This window comes from Vanacampus margaritifer, chromosome 18 (genome assembly GCF_051991255.1).
Source record: "Vanacampus margaritifer isolate UIUO_Vmar chromosome 18, RoL_Vmar_1.0, whole genome shotgun sequence".
NCBI lineage: Eukaryota > Metazoa > Chordata > Actinopteri > Syngnathiformes > Syngnathidae > Vanacampus > Vanacampus margaritifer.
The window spans coordinates 4,039,908-4,065,668 of NC_135449.1; the positions used below are offsets into that span (position 1 = coordinate 4,039,908).

At 39.3% G+C, this 25,761-nt stretch overlaps 1 protein-coding gene across 1 annotated transcript; it reads right to left on the reverse strand.

The window, feature by feature from the left end:
* On the reverse strand, window positions 1–25,761 carry LOC144038107 (glycylpeptide N-tetradecanoyltransferase 2-like). The gene is made up of 12 exons (XM_077550279.1): window positions 24,981–25,761; window positions 8,103–8,211; window positions 7,886–8,030; window positions 6,488–6,609; window positions 6,245–6,342; window positions 5,658–5,774; window positions 2,941–3,111; window positions 1,788–1,896; window positions 1,508–1,678; window positions 517–687; window positions 292–429; window positions 1–144 (listed from the first exon to the last, which is right to left on the reverse strand). Exons 1-12 carry the CDS (start codon window positions 25,202–25,204, stop codon window positions 121–123), a joined length of 1,599 nt encoding a protein of 532 aa, XP_077406405.1. The 5' UTR covers window positions 25,205–25,761; the 3' UTR covers window positions 1–120.

A 25,761-nucleotide genomic window follows, 5' to 3' on the forward strand; every position in this document is an offset into this window, starting at 1 on the left:
TTATCTTTATTTGCTTTATTGATCCAGTTGTGTTTGTAGACACAGGAAGATTACACGAGCACTCACGTTCGTGTTTTCCCTGCATTACAATGCTCACTCATGATCCTCCATTTTGGTAGTTTAGTTGGGTAACACGATGCCCACCTGAAAAAAAAAAAGTCTCTCATGAGCGGTTTTACATTTTAAGTGGAAATGCTCAATCCTATATGATAGAATAAAAGGCTATAGGACAAAATAAGAGCAACGACATCAAAGATCCAAACCCAGTCAGGACATTTCCTTCTGGTCTACCTTGTCTGCACTCATCCTGGGACATCTCCAGTTGTACAAATAGTAATGAAGCCTCTTGCCGCTGAAGCCGAACTTGAGCTTCTCCAGGAAACTTTTGTTATCCATCACATCGGCGGCAATGACGACGTCAAATCCTTTCTGCCATGAAAAGTGTCAATCAAAGTGATCCCCCCCCCCCCTCCCCCACCGCCGAAACAACTTTGGGACTAAAGCGACCCCACTCACAGATTTGGCCAGAACCAGCGTGTCCTCCACCAGCTGGACGAGGTCGCCGGCGGCGGCAGACACCGCGCAGAAGAGGTGAGCTGCTGTCATGCTGCTGTGAAGTCGGTGGTTGTGCACGTTGGAGGAGATTTGATAGAAGCTCACCACATCTGTCAGCACGCCATCATCAGCCTGTGGGCGCGTTAAATAAAAAAAAATAATAATCATAATTAATCGCATGACTTCAATAGTTGACTCACGATTAATCACAAATTTTATATATGTTCTAAATTACAATCAAATATTTTTACTAAGTTTTCATACTCGTGTTAGCAAAAAAGTAGTGCTGTCAAAGTTAAAGCATTAACTAATTAATTAATCACCAAAAAATAATTGCAGATTAATCACACTATTAATTTAAAAACTACACGCATTAAAGTAAAGAATTTAATAAATGTTTGCGTTTGACATTCAGAATATTTGTTCATGTCAAACTATTGGGGTCACTCCCCCCCCATTTTAAATTATGCAAGTAATTAATTGATTTAAAAAAGACTAGGTATAATTATTAGGGCCTAACCGTTATTATTATTATTATTTTTTTTAAGGCAATTCCAATATTTGGTAGAATAAAATTCCAGTACCAGATTAATCAGCTGATTAATTTTTTGAAAAATAAAAAAAAATATCTTCTTTTTTTTTGGTCCTTTAGCACAATAATAAATAAATAAACATTAAGTAATACAGTAGTGAAATTCTGCACATTTTTAAAATTGTAAAATACAGTTTGACCCCAGTTTCCACAAATATATGCAATATTATTAAATTTATTGCTGCAAAATTTTGCTGTGTTGCAACTGAAATCCCCCCAATATCGTTTTTTTTCTAGTAAAAGGCAGTCAATTAATTATTATTAAAAAAATATATAGTGGCGTTAAACAAACTAACTCAAAATGACCGCACTAATTTTGACACCCCTATACATTCCTTTTCAATCTCGATGTTTACAGACCTCTACCACATAGGTGTCAATCACATTCTCCCTGGGCAAGAGCCAGTGCGCAACTTCCTCCAGGGACCAGCTGGCCTTGAGGTGGAACTTGCTCAGGTTTGCTTGGAGAAGCTTATGCGCCCTCCCAGTGTCGTTTTTAGTCATGGGGCGCAAACCTGCCGTCTTCGTGCTCTTGAGGACGTCAAACAGGACGGGGGAATTAAAAAAAAAAAAAAAAACATTTCACACAACTTTAAAGGTGCTTAAAATGGTCTGCCTCTGGGTGGCAGCATGCACCGACTTCAGGGAGGCGGTAGAACTTGAGAGCTCTCTGCAGGGGCATGTCTCTTCGGATCCCGGGATATTGGAGGTCCGTCAGCTTGCGGAGGTTCAGAGGTCGGTGGCACAATCTAAAATGAAAATCCGGATGCAAAAGCTCCAGTGGTTGGAGTTACGATGCAATGCAACGGCCAATTTGACATTCTTCACTCTGATTCACTTGACAGCTAAAACCAATCGGTCAAGTACTGTCATTATATGACTGTTTTCATTTATTAGAATTATTTAGAAAAACTGCTATACCACATTTTTCTGTTAAAGACAAAAAAAATAATCTAACTCACTTCATCTGCAAGGAACTTCATTTGCAGATAAATTTCCATTCAGAATCAAAACAAGCAATCTGTAGTAAGTTGACATTTTTTAAATCAGTTCCAATTCAATTCATGGTGCCGCATCTTCTGGTGTGCCCACCGGGTGGCGGTATAATACAGTAATTGAGACACAAACGGGGAAGAAGAATAATAATAATTAGACTGTAATAACTGTAATAGAAGTCCTTCTTTGCAGAGGATAAAGAATAAATACCTCGGTATTAATCCAGATTTCCAAAATCATTTCGAATCAAATGTGCCCGTTTCGATTTACAATTCACTTTTGATTGATTTTTGATTCAGTATCAATTTGTATGTTATATATATATATTTACATTTTTTATATATTAAATTTTTATTTAATTTAAATAATTATAATTAATAAATAATTATAATTAATAATTAAAAAATAATAATAATTATAAGTAAATATAATATCATCAATCATAAATGTAAGAAAACACTTTTAAATTACTGTGAACAATAAAAAAATAAAATAAAAAACAGCAAGATAAAAAAAAAACATTCTTAATATATATATATATATACGTTTTCATGTGAATTTTCTGTTAGCATTAAGATAGCATAAGGTCAGCTGGATCAACTGCTGTGACGAGTTTTTGGTTCCCCTCCCCCCTTTGGTCAAAATCATGATGTCTCACAGCGAGTTCCTCCCAAATCAAACCCGGCAACTTCAAGCTGAGCAGCTGGCGGAGGCCCACAACACCAGAGAGGCTCGTTCTAATCCTAAACCAGTTTTCCTTTAAATCTAAAGACGAATCAATCATCGCTCTCGGGTACCTGCAGGAGCTGAGCGGCGTTGGCAGCACCACGGAAGCCGCGTACAGCGCCTGTCCGACGCCCCGCTGCCGCACCCGTCTGGCCAGCTCGCGGATCAGAACCGGGGCCATCCGCTTGAGGCGCAGCTTCTTATGCACGCACAGAAATTTGATCTGCGCCATCCGCTTCTCCCTGCAGAACAACATTTTCAACTTTTATGGACACCGCTGACAAACTGGAAGCGTTTTATTGCCGCCACTAAAGTTCTCACTGCTAACACTGTAAATCTGAAACGCGCTATATTTCCTCAAAAAGTTGCAGCAGTCAAGTTTATTCACTCCACCGTATTTTGTGTATTTGTGTACCATATGTCCTAAAAAATTATTATTTTTTTTTTTGCATGAGTGCTAGAGTAGCGGTTCTCAAACTTTTGTAATGGAAAGTAAGCAAAACAGCTCACTGCATTTGATCAGACAATTAAAGGTCATTCTTGAAAGCAACATTCTCCACAACCGCCAAATGCTTTGCCACTTCAGTAGCCACACATACCGTTGGCAATGGATTGATCAATATTACATTCAAAATTGTATCATATATATATATATAAAAAAATCATAATTATCTCCATAGCCTGTATTATAAATCCTAAAAAATAATAATAAAAAAAAACAATAAAAAAACTATAACAATATAACAAACAAAAATTATATAATAATAAACAAATAGATAAATAAATAAAACATATATATATATATATATATATATATATATATACATACATACTTCAATAGTTAACTCACAATTAATTCCCAATTTTATATCTGTTCTAAATGTACAATAACTTTTCCCCCAAAGTTTTCATATTCTTGTTAACATATAAGTGGGGGAAAAAAGTAAAATTATTAGAAATATGGCTGCCTCTTTTAGTCATTGATATAGTAATAATTCATAAAATTGAGTTAAAATTAAAAAGGTGCACCGTACTGTAAAAAAATTGCGTGATATTGATTTGGGTTGAGTTCATTTTTCTGCCACTAGATGGCATAATTGCATTTGTAAGACGGTGACAGCTCGGTGCGTTTTTCTTTTCATATTAAGAGCGAGTTACTTGTGAAAATTCTGCACATTTTTAAAATGGTAAAATACAACTTGAACCTTAGTCTCCACAAATATATTATGTATTATTATTAAATGTATTACCGCAAAAATTTTGACACGGGGGCGGTCATTAACTCTTTGACTGCCAGACGTTTTCAGAAAAGGGATGCCGTCAGTGCCAGCCGATTTAAGCATTTTGACTGATCTTTCAAGGTCCACAGAAAATGTTGTGTTTGGACTATGGAAACACACATACTACCAAATGAAAGATTGGACTCTCATCTTTCATCAAAAAAAAAAGTTTGTTTCTACCTTATTCTGTTTTTCAGTAATCAACAATAGAAAATGGTTAGTTTCACCCAAATGCTCTGTTTTGAAACAAAAAACGGAGAAATCAAGCTTTTTGTGAAACGATATTATTTCATGCACTCTAGTGAATTTGAGACCTTTTTTTTCCCATGAATGATGCCACAAACACCTAAACAGTGTTTTCCGGCGTTAGCATCGCTAACCGGTGAGGCTTTATGACGTGACCATAGCCGCCGCGTCAACGCGTCCAACTTCGGCGTCAACCTCGGAGTCACCATCATCATCATCATCGTCGTCATCAATGTGCTCTTTAGCATTGGTCGATGCTTTTCGTCTTTGAAAAAAATGCTCAAGCGTGAGCTGCTTGCAACCGGTCGCCATTATGGCTTCCTCAGCCATTGCCCCCTCAACACTCTAAGCTCCGCCTCACGTCTTCTACTGACGCCTACCCAATCTTGTCCAAAGAGAGTCATCGCTGCCATCTAGGGGCCAAAAATAGGCATTATACTAACTAGATCTGCTTGATACTTTCAGCACAGCTGGCCAAGGCTTTCCTCCACCCATTTCCCAAAAAAAAAACGTGAACGTGGTGAACGTATTTTAACGTCTTTGGCGCTCCTCCGTAGGTTTTTACTAAACGCCATTTAACGTTTTTTGGCAGTAAAAGAGTTAATCACGGTTTAAAAAAAAAATTGTGACGTTGAAGGAACTTTAAATTAACGCATTAATTTTGACACCCCTGATAGCAAATAAATAAAAGAGTGGCGAGAGCCACTACATCGTGATAACTTACATTGATGTTTCTGCATTTGGCAATTTATTATTATATTATATTATATTATTAGTATGGGATTTTTTTTAATGGGCTTTAGGTGAACTGATGAATACACACACGCTCGCACGCAAGCACGCACACACACACGCACATACACAAAAAAAAAATATATATATATATGTGTATATGTATATATATATGTATATATATTTAAAAAAAAAAAAACATTTATTAATTTTTTTTAATTTATTTGTTTTTTTTTAAAAAAAAAAAAAAGGAGAGCAATGATGATGTCAAATCGAATGAACAATACTGAGCTCTCCTGGGAAAAAAAAAAAAAAAAGCAAATAAATAAAAATATAATGCATAAATAAAAATCTAAATGAAAAATGGTTGCATCCTAGGCTAAGCTGAGGCAAAGTGTGGCAACTGAACCTCCTGTCACCCCAGGAGTGCCACTGATTGAATCTCTGAGGGGCCGTATATGACCCACAGGCCTTAGCTTCGCCGCCACCGCTAACTTCCAACACACTGTACATAACTATGCGCTACTTACGTGTCATATATTTGCACATCTGCGGGGACGGCGGCGATGAAGCCCACCAGTTTCTTATTGGAATCCACTCTGACGCCGCAGTGCCACTGCTCCAGCCAATTTGGGGGCTGCAAGACCCTGAAAAGGGGAAAAAAAAAAAAGACGGCGGCGTGCAATATGAATGAGAAGAAACGTTCGGGGAGCTTGAACAGCTCCCGGCGTTTGAGGTGGAATGAATTCACCCCTCTTGCCTCGAACCTCGGGGCGCAGGAGCGCGCAACTTCCAGGAATGTTAATTATCCATTTCAAAGTAAGTGATATTATGTTTGGATGTAAGTGCTCCCCCGAAGGTATCGATAGCATTTATGTAGATTACAGAAGGCGGCCCGCGAGGAGATTAGAGCGGCGGCGGGCTTGTTACTGATACGGCGGCTTGGCAGAGGTTGAGTGGAGACGCTCGGCTCATGACGAGACGGAATGAAATATGCAGCGGGTGGAACGGCGGCCGCGGCCGCTGCTGCTGGACGCTGTGAATGTCAAGCTTGATGGACGTTACGCAAGTGAAATGGCGGCAAAAAAAAAAAGGAACAGCGGGCTTTCGGTCTCACCATTGTAGATACTCGGCCGAGAAGTCGTACGTGACGGTGTTGTCGTCGTCGTCGTCTTCCGTGTAGTTTTCATTGAGCAGCGTGCAAAGCTCTTGCATCTGAAAAAAAAGAAAAAAAGAAAGATGCAGTGAGATTCCAGGAAGCAATTTTTGGAGCTTGCAGTGGAACCAAAGTCCACTTTCAGGGAAACTTTTCCCACTTTGCCACTGTGAATAAGACATCATGACCAGACGGATTGCATACCAGCTCAGGTCTGCTCAGGTCCAAAGTGTCCCACGAGAAGCCTTGAGGCAGCGAGTAAGGCTCCTCTCGGGCACTGGCTTCTTCGCCCTCCGTTATTTGCCCGTGGCTGATGACGACTTCACCTGTTTCCAAAAAAACAAATAGGATGAGCAATTCATCTAATACGTACGACTATGGATGCTTGACACCACTTTTTTTTTTCAGTCCCATCACAGTTCGAGTAGTTAACTCTGGAGTAGTCACCGATACAACTTGTACTTTTGATATGAAAATTCACATCACCCTAAAAACCAATAACAGATCATTTTTAAAGGAAGAAATATATATATATCCAAATGTAGCATTCTTCCCCTTAAAATTGCATGAAATTAATTGGAATATCCATATCGGCCATCACGAGTCCTGTTACGTTGAAATTAGGCTACCAATACGATACCTGGTATAAATAAGTACTCGCCCATCCCTAGTTTAGATACATAACCAAATATGAACACTGATGATTTTATCGGACAAAATTTCACAATGAAACAAAAAATGCTTAGGGATGGGTGAGCCGATACCAGTATCAGGAACTCTCGTGGACGTTCAGGAACTAGAAAATAGAAGAAGAAAAAAATTGCCATTAACTCAAAGGAAAGTTCAGAGGCTAAAAACTATCGGTCTATCTATCGGTTTCCGTTTTGCATCAAGTAGCACTAGAGTATAGCCAAGTTTCATCATCATTCACAAATCTGTTTAAAACTGTTGGGAAAATATTTTTTTGCAACATGGCCCTGGTTGATCTCTCATACTCTGCTGCCCCCTGCTGGCCGTTTTTGTAATAACTACCACCGTTCTCTTCAGGTCAGAGGCTGCATCAAAGTGTTCTATGCTCTAGCATTTAAAAAAATAAATAAAACGTATAAATACGTCTTTGGGATATATATGTCATTATTGTTTTTTTGAGGGTGGGGGTTATGAATGAAAAGTGCTAGTGGTATTGGTACTTGATAACAGTATCGGTGACTACTCAAAGGGTGAGTAATTGAAGCGGTAGCGATGTGAAGAAAAAAAAACTGGTCCTAAACATCCACATTCCCTTTCAAATTGACAGCGTGGAAAATGCACAAATTGATTATGATTGAGTTACTGTAGTTTGGCCTGCAAAATTGGTCAATGGTTGTGTAACAGATCAAAAGCAGATTTTTGCAAAAGTCTGCTTTCATGGAAGATCTGCGAATATTTACTGACGAGAGGCTAAAATTCCAAGGATTTGGACACATTTAAATTAAACAAGGTCATTGAACAAGTTAATCGATGACCAAAATAATTGTCAATTAATTTGATCGTTGTTCGATGAATTATTGCGCCTCCAACAAATGCAGGCTTGCTCTTGTTTTTTTTTTTTGTTTTTTTTACCAAGTTTGGGAACGGGCTGCGTGTTCCAGAACTTGTAGGAGCGCCGCATGGCCTGCTGCAGCGTCCTCGGCATCGTTTGTCCAAAAGAGAAAAGATGGAGGGCCCGCTGGATCTCCTGCTGCTTGCTTTCGGGTAAACAATCCAGCTGAGATGCAGGACAGGCAAATAAATCCCTTGCAGGACAATCGACGCAAAGCCCACGTGCGAAGAAACGGACCTTTTCAAAAACATCTCGGGGTCTCTCCGCTCTCCATTTATCTGCCTTCTTCTGCTTCTTTTCGCTTTTCTTTGGACCGCCGCCATCACCTTCCGCTACATTATCACCACTATGCAACACACAAAAAAACCCATTATATCCACAATTCTTTTCTACTCGCACGAGACTAGTAAGCATCCTTACCCCAAATTCAAATCAGTCATTTTGAAGCTCCCGCAGCTGAATAAGCCTGAGCTGTTTTCCGACATGACTCTTATCACAACCAGCACGCGACGGGCGGAGTAACCGTTGTGGTCTTAAGTCACCCAACCCAACTCGCACCCGGCGCGCAGATAGATAAGCGAGTCCGAGACCGACCGCTCGGGTGTACCTTCTCACGCTCGTCATATGTCAGAATAAAGCTTACGGCGGTTTGATCCGCTGAAGCTTAATTGCCTGCCCGACTCCCACATTCGCTCTTAGTGCATCGTGAGACCAAATGAGTCTGCAGTTTGCTCTTTTCCCTTCATGGTTGCTAATTATCACAGGTGGCAAAAGTACTCACCCTCGCTACCAAAGTAGAAGCACAGGCTTATATCAATTTTTTAAAAAAAATAATCAGACTTGAAAATCTGAATTTGAATTTTTACGCTGTAGAGTGCCTCATTGTTGCGGCATGGAAAGCCCCTACGCAGATATGCATTGGATAATAAAGACGCTAGATGAGGTAGCATCCATTTTTCCAGGTCATAAAAGTGCTATTTGATTAACCGTTGAGAGTTGAGTGTGGGCGTGGCTTCAGCACATTAAGCCGACGCCCACAAAGAAGACGGCTCGATTTTTCACCGATTTGAAGTCTCACACTGAACACTCGCGCTATGTCGAAAATTTAGAAGGCGTCTAGTGAGGACGCTTCCCGCCAAGGTTGTTATAGTTGACAAAAGCTAACAACATAAAAATAAAATGAGAAAAAATATATATTAACGAAATATAATAAAAATGAGAATGTTTTTGTTTTGTCTGTCAATTGGTATTATAAATTAACTCATTAACTCATTCCCAGCCTTTTCCGCTGAAGCAACCCCCTTCGCTCCCGGCTGTTTTACTGGATTTTGGACTGATTTTGCAAGGCCCACAGAATATTGTGTTCTATTGCTATAAAAACATGGAACTTACCAAAACAAAGATTAGTCTCTTCTTTGAATCGGGGAAAAAAAAACTATATTTCTATCGGTTTCTGTTTTGCAGCTAAGTTTCATTATTATTCATAAATCTTTCTTTGCTGCATCAAAGCATTCTGTATACTCTAGCATAAAAAAAACACAAAAATGTATAATTACATGGCAATATTTAAAATAGAACGTTTTTATACGTTTTTGGGAGCACATGAGTTAACTTCTGGTGTTCATTTCAAACGCATTTATTTTGGTATTGGTTTACGTCTGTACCAAAGAGGGAAGTGTCAAACAAAAACTAATATTAAAACTAATAACTAAACAAAAATGAAGCAAAATAAATGAAAATGGCTCTAAAATCTTATTGTACAAAAACAAAAATCCCAAATTCTAATCTAGCTCCTATCCTTGCTACTCTATTCTGTACATCATCTTGCTTTCCTTGCACCCCAAGGGAGATTTTCTGGTCCCTCCCCGTGGAGTCTGCTACACCCTCCTGGTACCCGTTTGGGGAGGACGCTGCGGAGTCCAGGTTGCTTTGCATCTGAATGTGCTCGAAATGCCGCAGCTGCCTTTGATGAGAGTGTTGCTAATTGAAATGTACATAAAAGACACACGCAAGCTGTGCTTTTTCACCTTTAAAAACGCATCAGCCCGCAGTTATTTTTGTCTCTCTGCACTTTCTGTTGTATGACGCACCAACTCAGGTCACGGAGCAAATTCATTTGGTTTGTCGTTAGTTTGTAAGCTTATATCGCATCATCCTTTCATTGATTCATTTTTCTCAACTTGGTAGTAAAATTCTTGACCGCGCGACCTGATGATCTCTCGCGGCACATGAAGTGGTTGAAAGCGAAGGTTAAACGGAGATCAGCGTTGTGAAGCCGTCGTTTTACTCATTCACTCCCAGCCATTTTCGCTGAAGCAACCCCCTTCGCTCCGGGCTGTTTTGCTGGATTCTGACTGATTTTGAAAAAGGCCCGCAGAACATTGTGTTCTATTGTTTGAAAATATGGAACCTAGCGAAAGAAAGATTAGAGTCTCTTCCTTCATCAGGAAACAAAAATAATATTTTTTATCTGTTTCCGTTTTGCAGCAATTAGCATTAGAATATAGCTAAGTTTCATCATTATTCACAAATCTGTTTAAAACACAGTGTGGATGGTTGGATGTCTCTGTGTGCCCTGCAATTGACTGGCAACCAGTTCAGGGTGTACCCCGCCTACTGCCCGAAGCCAGCTGGGATAGGCTCCAGCAACCCCCGCGACCCTTGTGAGGACAAGCGGTAAAGAAAATGGATGGATGGATGGATGTTTAAAACACTGTCAAAAAGAGAGTTTTTTGCAACATGCTGGTTGATCTCTTATACTCTGCTGCCACCTGCTGGCCGTTTTTGTAATAACTACCATTGCGCTTCAACCATTCTCTTCAGAGGTTGCATCAAAGTCTTCAAAATAAATAAATAAATAAATAACTTTGATTTATTTATAAAATACGTTTTTGGGAGCAAATGAGTTCATCTCCATTTTGGCCACCATTTCCCTCCCATGTCCTTGAGAGAGCAGCTTGAAGAATCTCACTCGCCGTAAACACGAGACGGGCTGCCAATAATCACCCGCCACCGGCTGGAACAGTAACGCCGAGACCTCCGTCGCAACAAGGAGAGAGCGCCAGCTGTGTTTTTTTTTTTTTTTTGCACGACGGAGCTCAAGGTGAATGCAAATGCCTTTTGTGTCTCCTGGCTTGCGGAAATTGCATCCATCTCTGCCATCAAGTGATTTAGGGAGGATTTCTCAATCAGGATGATACTGAGTCATGCATTGTTGTTTGGCAGCATCATGCACGCTCGCCCAATGAAATGTTGATTAGGGCCCAGTCAGACAGGCGTGCGCTAATTGTCATGGCAGGAAGACACTGATGCTGCTTGGCTAATTGTCACAAGCCTAAAAAAAAAAAAAAAACAAGCAGGGTGCCAATCACTTCTGAGAACAAGTCTTACAAATTAGCTTAAAATGTATTTTTTTTTTTTTTATACGGGCCATTCGAGATTTGTTACAATGGTATATATTATAATTTTAGCACATTTGCTTCAGTATCTTTTGAGAACGGAATTGAAAAAGATAAACTACTTATATACGCTGACCTAAGACAATAAACATCTCAGGGAGGTTTAGTATCGACGTCTCGTCAACCTTTTTTGACAGAGTCCCGCCCCTCACGTCCGGCCCCACCCCCTTTACCCAAACATGGACGCCCTATGACCTCATACTTCCGGTGGCTGAGAGAGAACATGTCACAACATGCCCTATTTAGACCCCGCCCCCTATGTCCAAATATGGACTTCCTATGACATCACACTTGTATGTTCAGATGATGTCATACTTCCGGTGGCTGAATACATGTCCCGCCCATGTCCCCGCCCCTTCACCTAAATATGGACCCTCCTATGACATCGCACTTCCCGTGATCCAGAACAAGTCATGTTTGAACGAGTCGTAACTTGTTTGAACAAGTTGGGGCGTGTGGGTCTTAATTATTGCCTTTGACATATCTGGAGTGACAAAAGGAAGATTTTATGAACCTTATTCCTATGTTTGCGTCCATCTACGCCTACAAGTGACCAAAACTCTGAATGAAGGGAGCAATTTTCTTCCTGACAAATCTCTCCTTTGCAACCATGGCGACTAATCTACCAATATTTATGCGCCCGGGCCGTGCTCCGTTCAGCAACTCTATGAACTCCCTTGCTCAATTGTATTCCAATCTTTGTCTGGATTTTGTCCAAGGTGTTTTCTGCATTCTAAAATTCGTCAGTCGCTTCCATTCTTCGCCGAGCCAAACTCATTTTGTACTTAAAGACAACCTCCATGTAGTGATTTTGGCTGCCTGTCACATTTGCCTCCAAACCCTCCACACGCTTATTGGTTGTTGGTTCAAATGACAGCCTTCCTCGGATTTTCTGTGATGCATCATTTGACAGCTTCTTTTTTTTTTTTTTTAAATGTTTGTTAAATAAGACATCAGTTGCAGAAATCAAACCTGCCAACGGAATCTTCACATCTCTTTTACGCTGTCGTTTAGTGCAATCTTGATTTCTATCCTCCTCCTCATGTCTTTGGTCTTTGCAAAAAACGTTTTTTTTGTTTTTTTTTAACAGCAAGCTTGTTCCTAAAACGGGTTTCAAAAATACATTTGGTGACGTTAATATCTCCTGAATAATTCAGCGACCCATTTATATCAGTTAGTCGCCTAACTTTAGCGGAAATATTTCATGGAAAGCGGCAGAGAAGAAAAAGTAAAGGCGAGGTAGAAAAGAGTTACTCAGTGTGTAAATTTGCGTGTTTGCTTTGTGGAGCAACTCCAAATCTACAGAAATCAATCGGTCATTAAGTTCAAAACAACACAACTACTGGATATTCAGATCCCACCAATGTCACTGACGGGGATTAATATTCAGATTTTTTCAAGCGTTGCTAACAAAAACATTTGGGTTAACAAAATAAAAGAATGAAAAAAACAAATAAAAAAATCAATAATACAATTTAAACTAAAACCAAGCATTTTCAAATCTAATAAACTAGTTCTGAGCTAATTAAAACAAAGTAAATTAAAAAACAAAAAAATAAAAACCCAAAACAAAAGAAAAAGTGACTATAATATTGAAAATCCTCAAAAAACTAAAACTAATAGAAACTAAACTAAAACAAAGCATTTTTGAAAAAACTAAAACTAATAAAAAAAAAATAACTGTCACTATCCAGAACCCACAAATACGACAACAGGTATCAGTTGACTCGAGTCACAGCGGTGCAAAATATACCATGGCACGGAGTAGAGGTGCAAAGACTAATTGATTAAAGCAACACTAAACACGATTTGAACCTTCAATTCATATTTTCCTAATTCTGCTGGTGAAACATTGATTTAAACATTTGTGAAGTCCTGCAAGAAAGCGTACCGATTTTCTTTCAATCTTTGAATGTCGAAAATCAAAATAAAACATTTGCTTTTACTTTGGAAAACAGCATTTTTGCTCATTTTCTGACATCACGATTTGATGCTTGTGGATTTTTTTTTCCTGCGCTGTCAATTTGAAATAACGTCCCATTTTAAAATAAACATTCTTCAGCCTGTTCAGAACAACACGTCCTTGTAAGAACAGTTACCTTCATTAAAGATGTACATTTAAAGTGCATGCATTAATAGTTTAGATATTAAACATTTCTCTTGGGGACGACTTCAAACGGCTCCTTTTCTTGATTCCCCCACAAAAGCAAAAACTCTTCCCCGCAAAAACTGTCAAGTGTAACAAAAGGCAGCGAATTGGCTTGACGGCATCCGAAAGAGATGGAAATGTTTTCACAGCAAAGCGTACAAAAGATTGGGTGGATGTTTTTGCCGCAATAAAAGTTCCTCTCCGAGGCAGAGAGGGACGAGATCGAGTTCATCTGCTCCTTCTTCTTTGGCTCGCAGCTGATTCATCCCGCGCAAACATTATGAGGAGGGGGGGGGGGGGGTGAAGGACAACAACATGAGAGGGAGGGAGCGTGCAATTGGATAAGATTTACAGTGTGTGCAATGCGTGCTTTACAATAACAGACATGGCCGTCGGCGTGCTCTCAGACCTCCACAATTACATGCAACATGGTCACGGCACGCATTCGGTACGTTCTGTTGTCGGGCAAAAAACACGTTTGCGTCGTGCGCAGAATAATTGACAGTCATCCAATTTTTTTTTTTTTTTCAAATTATTGCCTATATAATGGACGGGCAACTTAGATGCTGGAGGGACCATTTTCTCATCAATGCAAATACATTTTGCAATGCATGTATGTATCAATGTAAATTTATTTTCCAGTGACAAATGCTCTCTCGCCTAAACCCACGTTTTGTACATTTTATCACAAAAATCAACTCACTCAACATATTAAAATGATTGAGGTGCCAGGTTTGTCCTGCATATGATTCCAAATCTGCAAAACAAACTGCAAACAAAACATAGGGGCTACTCGCGTTGTAGTTAGTATTGCATCTAAGACATATATGCCATCTAGTGGTGATTGGTGATATTACAACTAAAAACTACAGTCAATCCCTGCTTACTTGAAGTTCGTCAAATTCTTGGATTTTTTAAATATTTTGAATTTTTCCTTTTTTTCTTGGATTTTTTCCTTCCTCCTCTCCCCATATACAGAATGTTTATCAGTGTATAAAAAGTTTGCAAGAAAGTACAATTTTAAATTTTTTATTTTTAGATTTATATACTAACCCCCCCCCCCTCCTTTTTTTTCCAATTAATTACTCAAGAAGCCACTCACAGTGCCCACGGGGTGTCCATCCCTAGCCTATATTAACTAATTTGCTCCCAATAACATTTAAATACGTTCTATTTTAAATATTACCATGCTCCCAAAGACGTATTTATACGTTTTTAGGTTTTTGTTTTAACGTTAGAGCATATAGACGGCTATGATGCAGCCTCTCAACTGCACGAAACGGTTGAAGCAATGGTAGTAATTACAAAAAACGGTTAGCAGGTTGCAGCAGAGTATAAGAGATCAACCAGGGCCATGTTGCAACAAAGTTCATTTACCCAGTGTTTTAAACAGATTTGTGAATAATGATGAAACTTAGCTATATTCCAATGCTAATTGCTGCAAAACGGAAACATATAGAAAAATGCTTTTTTTTCCCTTCCTGATGAAAGAACAGACTCTAATCCTTCTTTTGGTAGGTTCCATGTTTTTATAGCAATAGAACAAAAATATTCTGTCGGTGTTGCAAAATCCAGCAAATCAGCCAGCACAAATGAATGACTCGATCATCACTGCCTCAAAGTGAACACCTTGTCACGTACTTTATGCTACGTATCAAGACGCTTCTCTGTAAATCCAAAATAACGCTAATTGAGAGCAGCACCTCCGGGCTGAGGACCAAACTCAACCGTTCCACCGCCTGCGCCCCAGAGCCACGCTACTTGAATGAACTTGTCTCAACCGACGAGTCGCAATCCCCCTCGCAAAAAAAAAAAAAAAGATAATGATGCAATTGCGTGTCCGAGCGCGCCTCGTGTCAGATTCACATGTAATGCGGACACGCTGGTTGATAAAACGTATAATTACATGCCAAGAACTGATGCAAGCTCATTAAAAAAAAAAAAGAAAAAAAAAAGATGGTGAGTCAGTGATGCTGAGCTGCCTTTGCAGAAAGTCATCTATGGTTTGCAAAAGGTGCAGTTTTGCTGTTAAACAAAACCCATTTAAAAAAATGCGCGACAGCAGGAAGATAGCGGAGGATGTTTTTGCAGGAAACAATGCATCACAGGCTTTTTAAGGTTTGCCAGTGAATGAAAGCTCCGTGGCCCGGCGCCCCGATCAACAATGTCATTGCAGCAGGACTCATCATATAAAGTGGCTGCAGATGGAACTACTTGTGCGGAGATTCGCCGCTGAGGAAAATAATACACTGAACAATACGACCAGCCCTTCACTGCAACATTCGCCTGACTCGGTCCTATTCAACGGGAAGACCTTTTATTGATCTACAAGTACCGGATGCATATTGTGTTTCATGTGCCTTGCTTGATGAGATATGAGAAAAACAGCTGATCAGCCTACAAGCTTTTTTTTTTTTTTTTTAATACAAACCATTTTTATTTTATTTATATACAGGGTGTCCATAAAGTCTCTTTACCATTTAAAAAAAATTATTAAAAATGCAATTGATTAGATATTTTATTCAAATTTGTTCTATTGTATTCAGTGTTTAATAAAGTTTTTTTTTTTTATCACCCTCAAGAAAAGGCGCAATGTGTCTCATGGTTTATTGAAACAAAATCGGATAGGCAGACTCAGCGAAACTACAGAACTAAGTATGGAAGAAATGTAGAAGTGTATTAAAAGAGGTAAAAAAAAAAACTTTAATAAACGCTAAATACAACAGAACAAATCTGAATAAAATATCTAATCAATTGCATTAAAAAAAAAAATTTGAAATGGTAAAGAGACTTTATGGACACTCTGTATTATTATTATTATTATTATATTTATTCTATAATAAAAAATATTATTATTGATTTTATAATTATTATTGATTTTATTTTCATACTTATTTATATATTTTTTGCTTTATCTTGCAAGCAAAACATTAAATCTGTCACCCGCAAAAAATCAATAAATAAAACAACCATGCAATTTTGCCTTCTGCTAGCTTAATGCTAACATACAATGCAAAATGTCTTACATAGGTTAACATGTATGCTTCAGCGTTCCCACAGTTAACACAAAAATAAATAAATAAAATAAATTAAAAAAAAAAAAATATATATATATATATATATATGGAAAAAAAATAAAATTATACAGCAAGTGGAGCAGCTCCATAACTTAACATAACACATTTTACCGTCTAGTTTCCCCAGAAATACTGTACAAGTTTTCGTAAAAAAAAAAAAAAAAAAATCAAATACATTTTTCTCCGTAAACGTAGAACGATCTGCAGGCGAATGGTGATGGCGGCTAAAAATGAAGCGGAACCCTGGGACTGGCTACCTTTGTGGCGGTCATCCATCCGCCTTGCTTCACGAAAACGGCGGCCATATGCTCCCGGAAAAAAAAGGGACGAAGATGAAAGGCGGGCTGGCGGGCTGGCGGGCTAACTGGCTGACAGCAAAGGCTACACTTAAAAGAACCTGCCATTAGCCCAAGTAAAAGCAACAGCGCTGACCCCTCCTGTGGTGGCAGGACTGATAAATCTATTTTGGATCATCTACCGTGGCCCGTGTGTGTGTGTGTGTGTGATGATTTAGCAGGTTTATCTGGGCTTTTAAAGAAAAAGGTGGATGGGCTCCGGGGAAATTAGGGCGTCCCATTGCCGCGTTGGGGTTCAATCACGCATCCAATCCAGGTAGAAAGCAGAAGGTAATGGCCTTGATCAGGAGAAAAAGACTAAATTAAACACTGTGTTCGCAAAAATGCTTTAGTATGCACTTCAAAGAATCATTATTTTGATCCACAAGTGAGTCAAATATTTTAGGATTTTGTTTGAGCTATAAAAGGGGGACTTTAAACCGTTAAGCCTGCTGGCAAGATCCGGATGTCGCTAACCAACATGTTGTGTCTCTGACTATAGCCAATGACCTTATAAACTTCAAAATCACAGCGAACACGTATTCAGTTTCAACAAAACAGCCACGCAAACAATACGAAGCTAGCATTAGCACTGAAGACAAGTCGACGTTAGCCACAGTTACGTTGGTAGCATAGCTTGAACAATAAAATAATTTGCTTCTCCCACTGGTCGCCGAATCAGTGGAGGTTGGTGTTTGTGGATCTAACGCTGCTTCATCTATCCTTCCTTCCTTTAGTCTTTCCTCTGGTCTCTTGAGGTCTCGCTAATCTGTTGGAATTTAGATGCATCTGGGGTTGGTGAAAGATTCTGGTTTTGTAACTGTGGGTGGAAGGTGGTGCCTGGTTGGCGTTGGATTTCAACTTTGTTTCATCTGTCTTTCCTTTGATCCTTCCGCTGGTCTCCTGACATCTTCACGGCTCTGGCGGGACTCTCAAGTAAGGGATTTATAAGAGGTTTCAGGTGAATTAAAGAGCACAAACGCGCACGCCCCAAAAATAAAAATAAATAAATAAAAAAGTTCACAGAGAACACGTATCCAGCTTGAACAAAACAGCCGCGCAAACAATACTAAGCTAGCATTAGAACGGAAGATACGATGTTAGCCACTGTTGCTACAGTCGACGTTAGCCGTTTTTTTTTTTTTTTTAGGATGTAGAACCAATTAAATATGTGATGAGAAACTTACCTAGCAAACAGAAACGTAATAAGTGTTTATTGATTCATATAGGCTATTTGTTAAATGTCAACCGTGAGAGTGTGCGCAAATTCACATTTCTATTTTAAGGATGCTGCCCGGGAGACCCAAAGGTAGCGCGTGGGTTTAACGCCCATTGATTGGACTTGCACTGAGGATGAACTCAGAAGTCTACATTTTGCCCTAATTTAAAGAAAAATGCAACCGATTGAGAGCACTTTCATCATCCCCAGACTTAAACCCTACCGAGCACGGATTTGACCTGTTATAAGAGTAAACATGCTGCACAACCCAACAATTTGCTACAAAACCTGGCCAAAGGCTAGAACATTACTTTTAAAAGTGCAATTATTGGCAATATCTTGTCTCTTTCGATATACATTTTTAATTGGACAGTAACAGAAATCTAATATGGTGTAGAAAAAAAAAAATCAATATTTAATTAGCCTGAGCCTTGAATTTAAACACTAATCAACAACACTATCACGATGCAAAAAGTGTATACGTAATTAGTTGTTGTTGACATAATTGTTCAAGACAGATGGCCCGTGCCGCTGCGGCGGCGCGCTACAACATTGATGTTATATTCACGTCAAACGTCAACACTCTCTCTTTTGCTCGCCCTCGCCCGCCGCTCAATTAAAGTCACATTTATGGACGGGAATCAGCAGTGTTTTTATCAAGCGCCGCGCTGATTAACGCCTTTTAACACGAGCATTGTAGTGCCACAATCAATATGAGGCTTTAATTATTAAGTGGGTGTGCGGAGTTGTGCATTAGCAGTCCCGGAGGTGCATAAATAATTCAAGTCATTCAGACAAGACATGCACTGTGCAAGAAAGCGAAATAGGAAGAGTAAATCCCGTGATTGGAACTCATTCAAAACGACCTGTAAGGTTATGAATCGATAAATATTATAACAGTTAGCCCCACCCCCCCCCAAAAAAAAATAATCCAATTGATCACCTTTTCTATACCACTGTATAATGAATATAAAAAATACAAATAACCGATTACCTGTTGACTGATTAGTTGATGGATCGGTGTGAGTGCTGCCACTCCAGAAGAAAAGCAAGCAAAAGGAGCTGGTGAAAGGAGTGAGTTATTATCTCAGCGCCTTCCCTCCATTTTGTGATCCGACACCGCGCGGCAACGAAGCATTTTAAAAGTCATTCCCAGAGAGAATCAAATCAGCCCTAAAAGCACAAATGGGGCAGTAAATAGCCCAATAACACACAGCGGATTCCTCTATTATGACCACCTCTGTCCCTTAAACAGGTCTGCCTGACTTAACAGCGCCCCCCCTGGGATAGTTTCGGCCAATTAATTTGCAGTAACGAGAGGTTGGCTTGCAAGGTGTCGTGCTTGGGCGAGAGTCAGACATGAAGTCATTTGAACACATGTAGACGGGTGATATATATATAAAAATAGATGGATATTCTTTATTCTCTGCATAGAGCGGCTAATATTGACGCCATTGAATTGAAAACAAATTCAAAAATTGTTTAGTATTTGCTGTATTTTTTGTATATATATATATATATATATATATATATATATATATATATAATATTTCAGCAAAGCAATTTTGGAGCCACTGTATGACCTAAGAGCTGACTTGGAGACAATCACAAGAAGGAGTCATGCATTACTAGCTGTGATTAAAAACTCCTTTCAACTTTGTATTCACTTACAAGAGCTCAACTGATTTTCATTTAAATGAAACTGAATTGCGAATTCCTTCAACTCTGTTGTGTGGGTTTATGTTAAATAATATATATATATATATATATATATATATAAAATATTCTTAACGTCCTATTACTAGAACTTTAATGGCCCAATCTCGCATTTCTTAAATATTAACAGCTTTAATGTTAATATGACAACAATAAAACGGCAACGTGCCTACCACTGTATTTAAAGATGCATTTACAGGGTCAGCAATTTGTTTTTTTTTCTATCATTCATGGACATATTGACATCAATTCTGTATGCTGAAGTCAAATGCAAAACTCAACTGTTGCTAAGTTCAAATTCCCATTGGTTTCAACAAAACACTTTATTATGTAGGTCATGACACCAGTCTTGAACTTCACAAGCACACGCACACACACGTTCCCATCATCAAACTGATTTGCATTCCGATCACACTCACTGTGAAGTGCATGTATAATTTGACTGTTAAGCAACAATGCCGGTTTCCAAAAAGGAAATTGCTGCACCATTTTATGCTGATTTTTAACCTGCGTGAAGTATTTCAGTCCATATAATATTCTTATCACACAGGCCCACAGGGGCAGCCTCTCTCCGGGTCTCCTCTTCATTCTTTACTGTCTCTCTTGGTTCACTTTTTGGAGCGGGATTAAAAGTTCATTTTGTCGAGGTGACATCTTTATAAGGAACTGCTGTGCTACATAAGAAACGACACTACAAAGAAGTGCTGTAAATATCAGAATAAATGCCAATGTAGCAGCCTTGGCGAACGTTGTGCTAATGCTAGCTCAGTCTTGCTAGCGCAGCTCTTTTTGTTCAAGCCGGACTGCGTTCACTTGGGACTGTTTGTCACAACTACGTCGCTTATTTTGTAGCTTGTCAAGGATGCAGATGAGGAGAGTTTGGAGAGGTTTAAAAATAATAATAAAAAGTGTTCATATTTCTCTTAACACCTTGAGACCAGTTATCGTTATGTGGTTCGGTGAGGTTTTTTTTCCCCTCCCTACTTTTTCAATTAAATATTAGTAAGTTCACTCAATAAAACTATAAAGGCTTTATAGCTACAGCTTTACGCAAAAAAAAGTTTAATCTGAATATAATACAAGTGTCATATAAGTGTCAAAATAATAAATATAATGTCATGCTAACAAAATAGCAGCCATGGCTAACATCTTGTTTATGGTGATGCTAGCTTAGAATTGCTAGCGCATCTCTTTTGTTGACGCCGTCTCTCTATCACAACTTGAACTTAAAAACGGCATCCTACCTTTTCCTTATGTTCTCTTACAAACATTTTTATTTTGTAGCTTGTCAAGGATGCAGATGAGGAGAGTTTGGAGAGGTTTAAAAATAATAATAAAAATTGTTCATATTTCTCTTAACACCTTGAGATCAGTTATCTTTAAGTGGTTCGGTGAGTTTTTTTTCCCCCTCCCCACTTTTTCAATTAAATATTAGTTAAGTTCACACAATAAAACTATAAAGGCTTTATAGCTACAGCTTTACGCAAAAAAAAAAGTTTAATCTGAATATTTTAACTGTCAAAATAATAAATATAATGTCATGCTAACAAAATAGCAGCCATGGCTAACATCTTGTTTATAGTGATGCTAGCTTAGAATTGCTAGCGCATCTCTTTTGTTGACGCCGTCTCTCTATCACAACTTGAACTTAAAAACGGCATCCTACATTTTCCTTATGTTCTCTTACAAACATTTTTATTTTGTATCTTGCCAGGGATGCAGAGGAGAGTTTGGAGGACTGCCATCAAATTATTTTTAAACAATTTTGAAAATTGCTCCTATTTCTCTGGACACCTTGAGATCAATTATCCGTAAGTGGTTCAGTGAAGGTCGAGAAAGTCTCAACAGGCTTGTTTTTCCTCACCCCCCCCCCAACTACCCGCTGCTCACACATTTAATCCCGCCTCTTAAACGGCATTCTTAATCCTCCTTTAAAAACACGAGAGGGGGGGAAACGCTTGAGAAATGTTGAATTAAAATGTGAGAACACGTCCAGTGGAGATGATTTAGCGCCTACTTTCAACGCAAAGTAGGCTTGAGGTCAATTAAAGTGAGACTTTGGAAAAAACGGGAGTTTTCACTTCTAATCGCCGCGCAGGTGTCTTTTCGCAAAATGATTTATTGTTTTAGCGTTATTCACCACCGAGGCGGCGATTTTCCTCATGCGACTGCTCCCGATGATATATCCGAGTCAGGAAGCGGTTTCGTGCGCTGCTATCGTCACGTTGAAGTGAGTGTGTATGTTTTAATGCAGTGGTCGGAGCTCGGTTCATCACGTGACTGTTTAAAATGCGGCAGCAGACCCGTGTGGTACGGATCAGGGAATGTGTCACTTTTATAGCGCCGCTCTTGTCTCGACATTACACGGCTCACTTTAAATGGATTCCATATAACCGGAGCCGAGTTTAAAGGGCACCAACTTTAGCGATAAATAATAAGTCTGAAGTTTTTTGAAGTGTTTGTTGATTTTCCAGCACAGTTTTTTTTTTTTTTATGTCAGTCACACACGGCACAAGTCAAAGTAGGAAAAACAGGATTTTTTTTTCATTGTATCAATCTCTCTCTCTCTCTCTCTCTCTCTCTCTCTCTCTCTCTCTCTCTCTCTCTCTCTCTCTCTCTCTCTCTCTCTCTCTCTCTCTCTCTCTCTCTCTCTCTCTCTCTCTCTCTCTCTCTCTCCCTCTCTCTCTCTCTCTCTCTCTCTCTCTCTCTCCTCTCTCTCTCTCTCTCTCTCTCTCTCTCTCTCTCTCTCTCTCCTCTCTCTCTCTCTCTCTCTCTCTCTCTCTCTATGTGATTTGACCAAAGTGAAATTATCTGAAAATTTTGCCGGGTTGTCTGGGGTTTACGTACTTTCAATGCACTCACATGACAAAGAAATAGACAAAACAACATTGGACTGCCTTTGCTTTTAAAAACTATCACTGAGAATATCATCATATCTAACTAATGTGATTACTAAGTTAACACATAAATAATGTTGAGGGGTTCAAATTCATGAACAAATAATTGTATCATGACCAAATGAAAAGTAACTCATATTAGAGCATACCACAAATGTCTTTGTTATAGCAGAAGATGTTATCTGTCGGAGTCATGTGCATACACAATGAACTACTACTACTACTACTACTACAAAAAAAAAAAAAAAAAAAAATCTGATTTTTTTTTTTTTGGGGGGGGGGGAGAGATAAAAAAAAAAAAGCGGAAGTCCGCGAATTAGAGGAAAAAATCATATCCCTGTCTCTTTCTCTCTCTCTCTCTCTCTCTCTATCTCTCTCCATAATCCTGCTGATAGTCCACAATTCACCTCTTCAGTACTTTGACTTGCCGAAAACATCTCACAACATTCAACATAAATTATGGAGAAAATTGTAGATAGAATTTTATTTTATTTATTTTTTTTTTAATCAAACAATTTGTTGAGTCACAGTCATGAATCCCAAATTGCTGATTATTGTCTCCTTTTCTTCCCAGTTGCCCTCAAGTAGTCCTTAAGCCGCACAGAGAGCGAGTAAACAAGGATTTTTCACCGACGGTAAAGTGTTGATTAGAATTCCCTTTAGGAGAGTCGCTCGGTAGAAACTCCTGCGGCGAAGGTTGCCGACTGGAAGCTAATAATCTCAATGGCCGTTGAGCTCCACACGCCTCCATTTCAGCACAAGCAACATAGAGATGAATAGAACAGCCATCAAACTCTAGATCTCTGGCTTTACTCCCCCCCCCCCCCCCCCCTCCCACACCCCACACCCACACACACGCACACCCGCCTCAGTATCTGCAGGGCTCACCGTTGGGCATCTTGGACCGCCTTCAATATTTCAACAAGCTGAACTCAGGGAACTTCATTATAAGTTTCTAATTCACGCCGCGGCGATACTTTGTCCCGAGGATGACAGCTTTGACGGCTTACTGGGGTAATGACTGTTAATATGCAACATTTTCAGAACTCTTGATTTTCGGGTTCTGAAATGATTCATTATTTTCCTTCAAAAAGCTGTGCCTCGCTGTACTCGCGATTTAAATGAACATGTCTGATACGCAAAGGCGAGAGGATACACTGCGGGGGCAGCTGGACAAGACGAGGATGTCAAAGTAATAACTACACGAAGGAGCAGACTTCAGAGATGCTTTGATCACATCATAATATTAGTGGTCGCCATGTATACCCTCTTATGCATATCCTTGTACTTGTATGGGACGGTTTTGAAGCATTAAAGGATCCAGTTTGAAGTTAGCGCCACAGAACACACAAGGTACGAGAGAGAAATCCCTAATTTACTGTACGTCCTCTGTCATCACCTGAGAAGATATTTATAGGTTCCATTCATGTTTTCATGTGTAATGAATAGAAATCCAACAGGCAAAGATGAAATACATCTTTCTCGTCAGTTACAACATCGCGTCAGAATTCAAAATTCCAAAGCACGGTGGGGTTTTCTCCTATTTCCATAACAGCAGTGCTACACATTTTATACCAACTTATTTGAAGTTTTAACCCTGTAGAACCCAAGAACCCTTTTTCTTCTTTGGAAAATTATGAATGATACATTAAATGACTGCTATAAGTTCACTGAACACCAAAATATGTTTTTTCAATTTTAACCCTTGTTTTTTGAACTAGTTCAGAGTTGCTAATTTATCAAAAATAAATATATAAAACATACTCCATGATATGAAATAGATTAACAAAAAAAACCCCACAATTTTACCATCTGATGGTTTGCTGAGAAGATGGTTTTGTTTGGATTGATTTCCAGCTCAACAAAACAGTATCTTTTGTTGCCAGCCATCTTGTCACCACCACTCTGGCTCATGTAAGTGCAATATTCATCCACTAGATGGCCCCATGCAGGGGTCAGAAGTGGCACTCTGGACTTTTGAAGTTAAATTTGTAAAAAAAAAAAAAAAAAAAAGGTCTTTGTTGTTTGAGTAGCAGAATTTATAGGGGCCAAATTTGACCCCGTGGGTTCGCCAGGGTTAAAATATATTATCCCAAACCCACACATGCATCTTTTTTTTTTCTTCTTAGAATGTAATGTCTACTTCTCTCCTAGTAAGCCAGTAAAACAGTCCTTGTGTAAGACAAAGACACTCAGAAACCATTTAAGCGAGGCGCAAGGAGTTGCTAAGTCTCACAAAGCAGGAGAACAGCGTTGACGTTTACCATTTCTGGCTGCTGTCCACCTGCGACAATATCATGCTTGCGACTCTCCTTGCATGCGGCCGGGAGATACTCGGAGCAACTTGCCGGACGTCCTTGGATCTTTGGCATAGAGCTGCCGTCCTTGCCGTGAGGCTGGTCGCATGTCGTTTAGCAGCAAGTGTCCGGTGGCGGAATTCCAGCATCCAGTAGCATGAAATATAAAACAGACAAACGGAGTTACACATGGTCTGGAATGTGTTTGGGCTAAAGCACAAAGGATTGTTGAGTTATAAAACTTTCACTTGGAAAACTGTGCTTGCTTCCAAATTCAAATGTCAAAATCAGTAGTAGTCATAGGATAGACCCCTGTGGAATACCTCATAAGATTCCACTGACAGTTGCTGCACGTTACAAAAGCATTGCTCGATGTTGTTTGCATTCATCTTAGAAACGTGTATTTAGACCCAATCCTCTTCATCTTGCACCCTTTGTCTCGTTATCTCTTCCCTTATGCTTCTTTGGGGAGGCAAAGACAAAAAAAAAAAAATCCCTCTAGGAATTGGGAACGCACTATCGCTATCCAATCCGCTACGTCGTTACCTCGAGCCTCACAAAACACACAATTGTGCCAATTTCTGCCAAAGTAAATAATAATAAATATTAGCATAATTATATTTACGTGTTTCCTGTGTTTTGTTATCGCCATTGCTTCCCACGGTGTTGCCGAGGGGACGTGTGACTGTAGTAAGGGAGAACCTAGGGAGGTCGGGATCTATCTGGGTAAAAAGGGACCTGCAACCCT

Coding starts and splice junctions, on each gene's coding strand:
- LOC144038107 (XM_077550279.1), bottom strand. CDS start 25,204: ATGTGTAACTCCGTTTGTCTGTTTTATATTTCATGCTACTGGATGCTG. Junction 6,343..6,487: donor ACCTGAGCAGACCTGAGCTG/GTATGCAATCCG, acceptor CTTTTTTTTCAG/ATGCAAGAGCTTTGCACGCT. Junction 1,679..1,787: donor AGTTCTACCGCCTCCCTGAA/GTCGGTGCATGC, acceptor GACGTCCTCAAG/AGCACGAAGACGGCAGGTTT.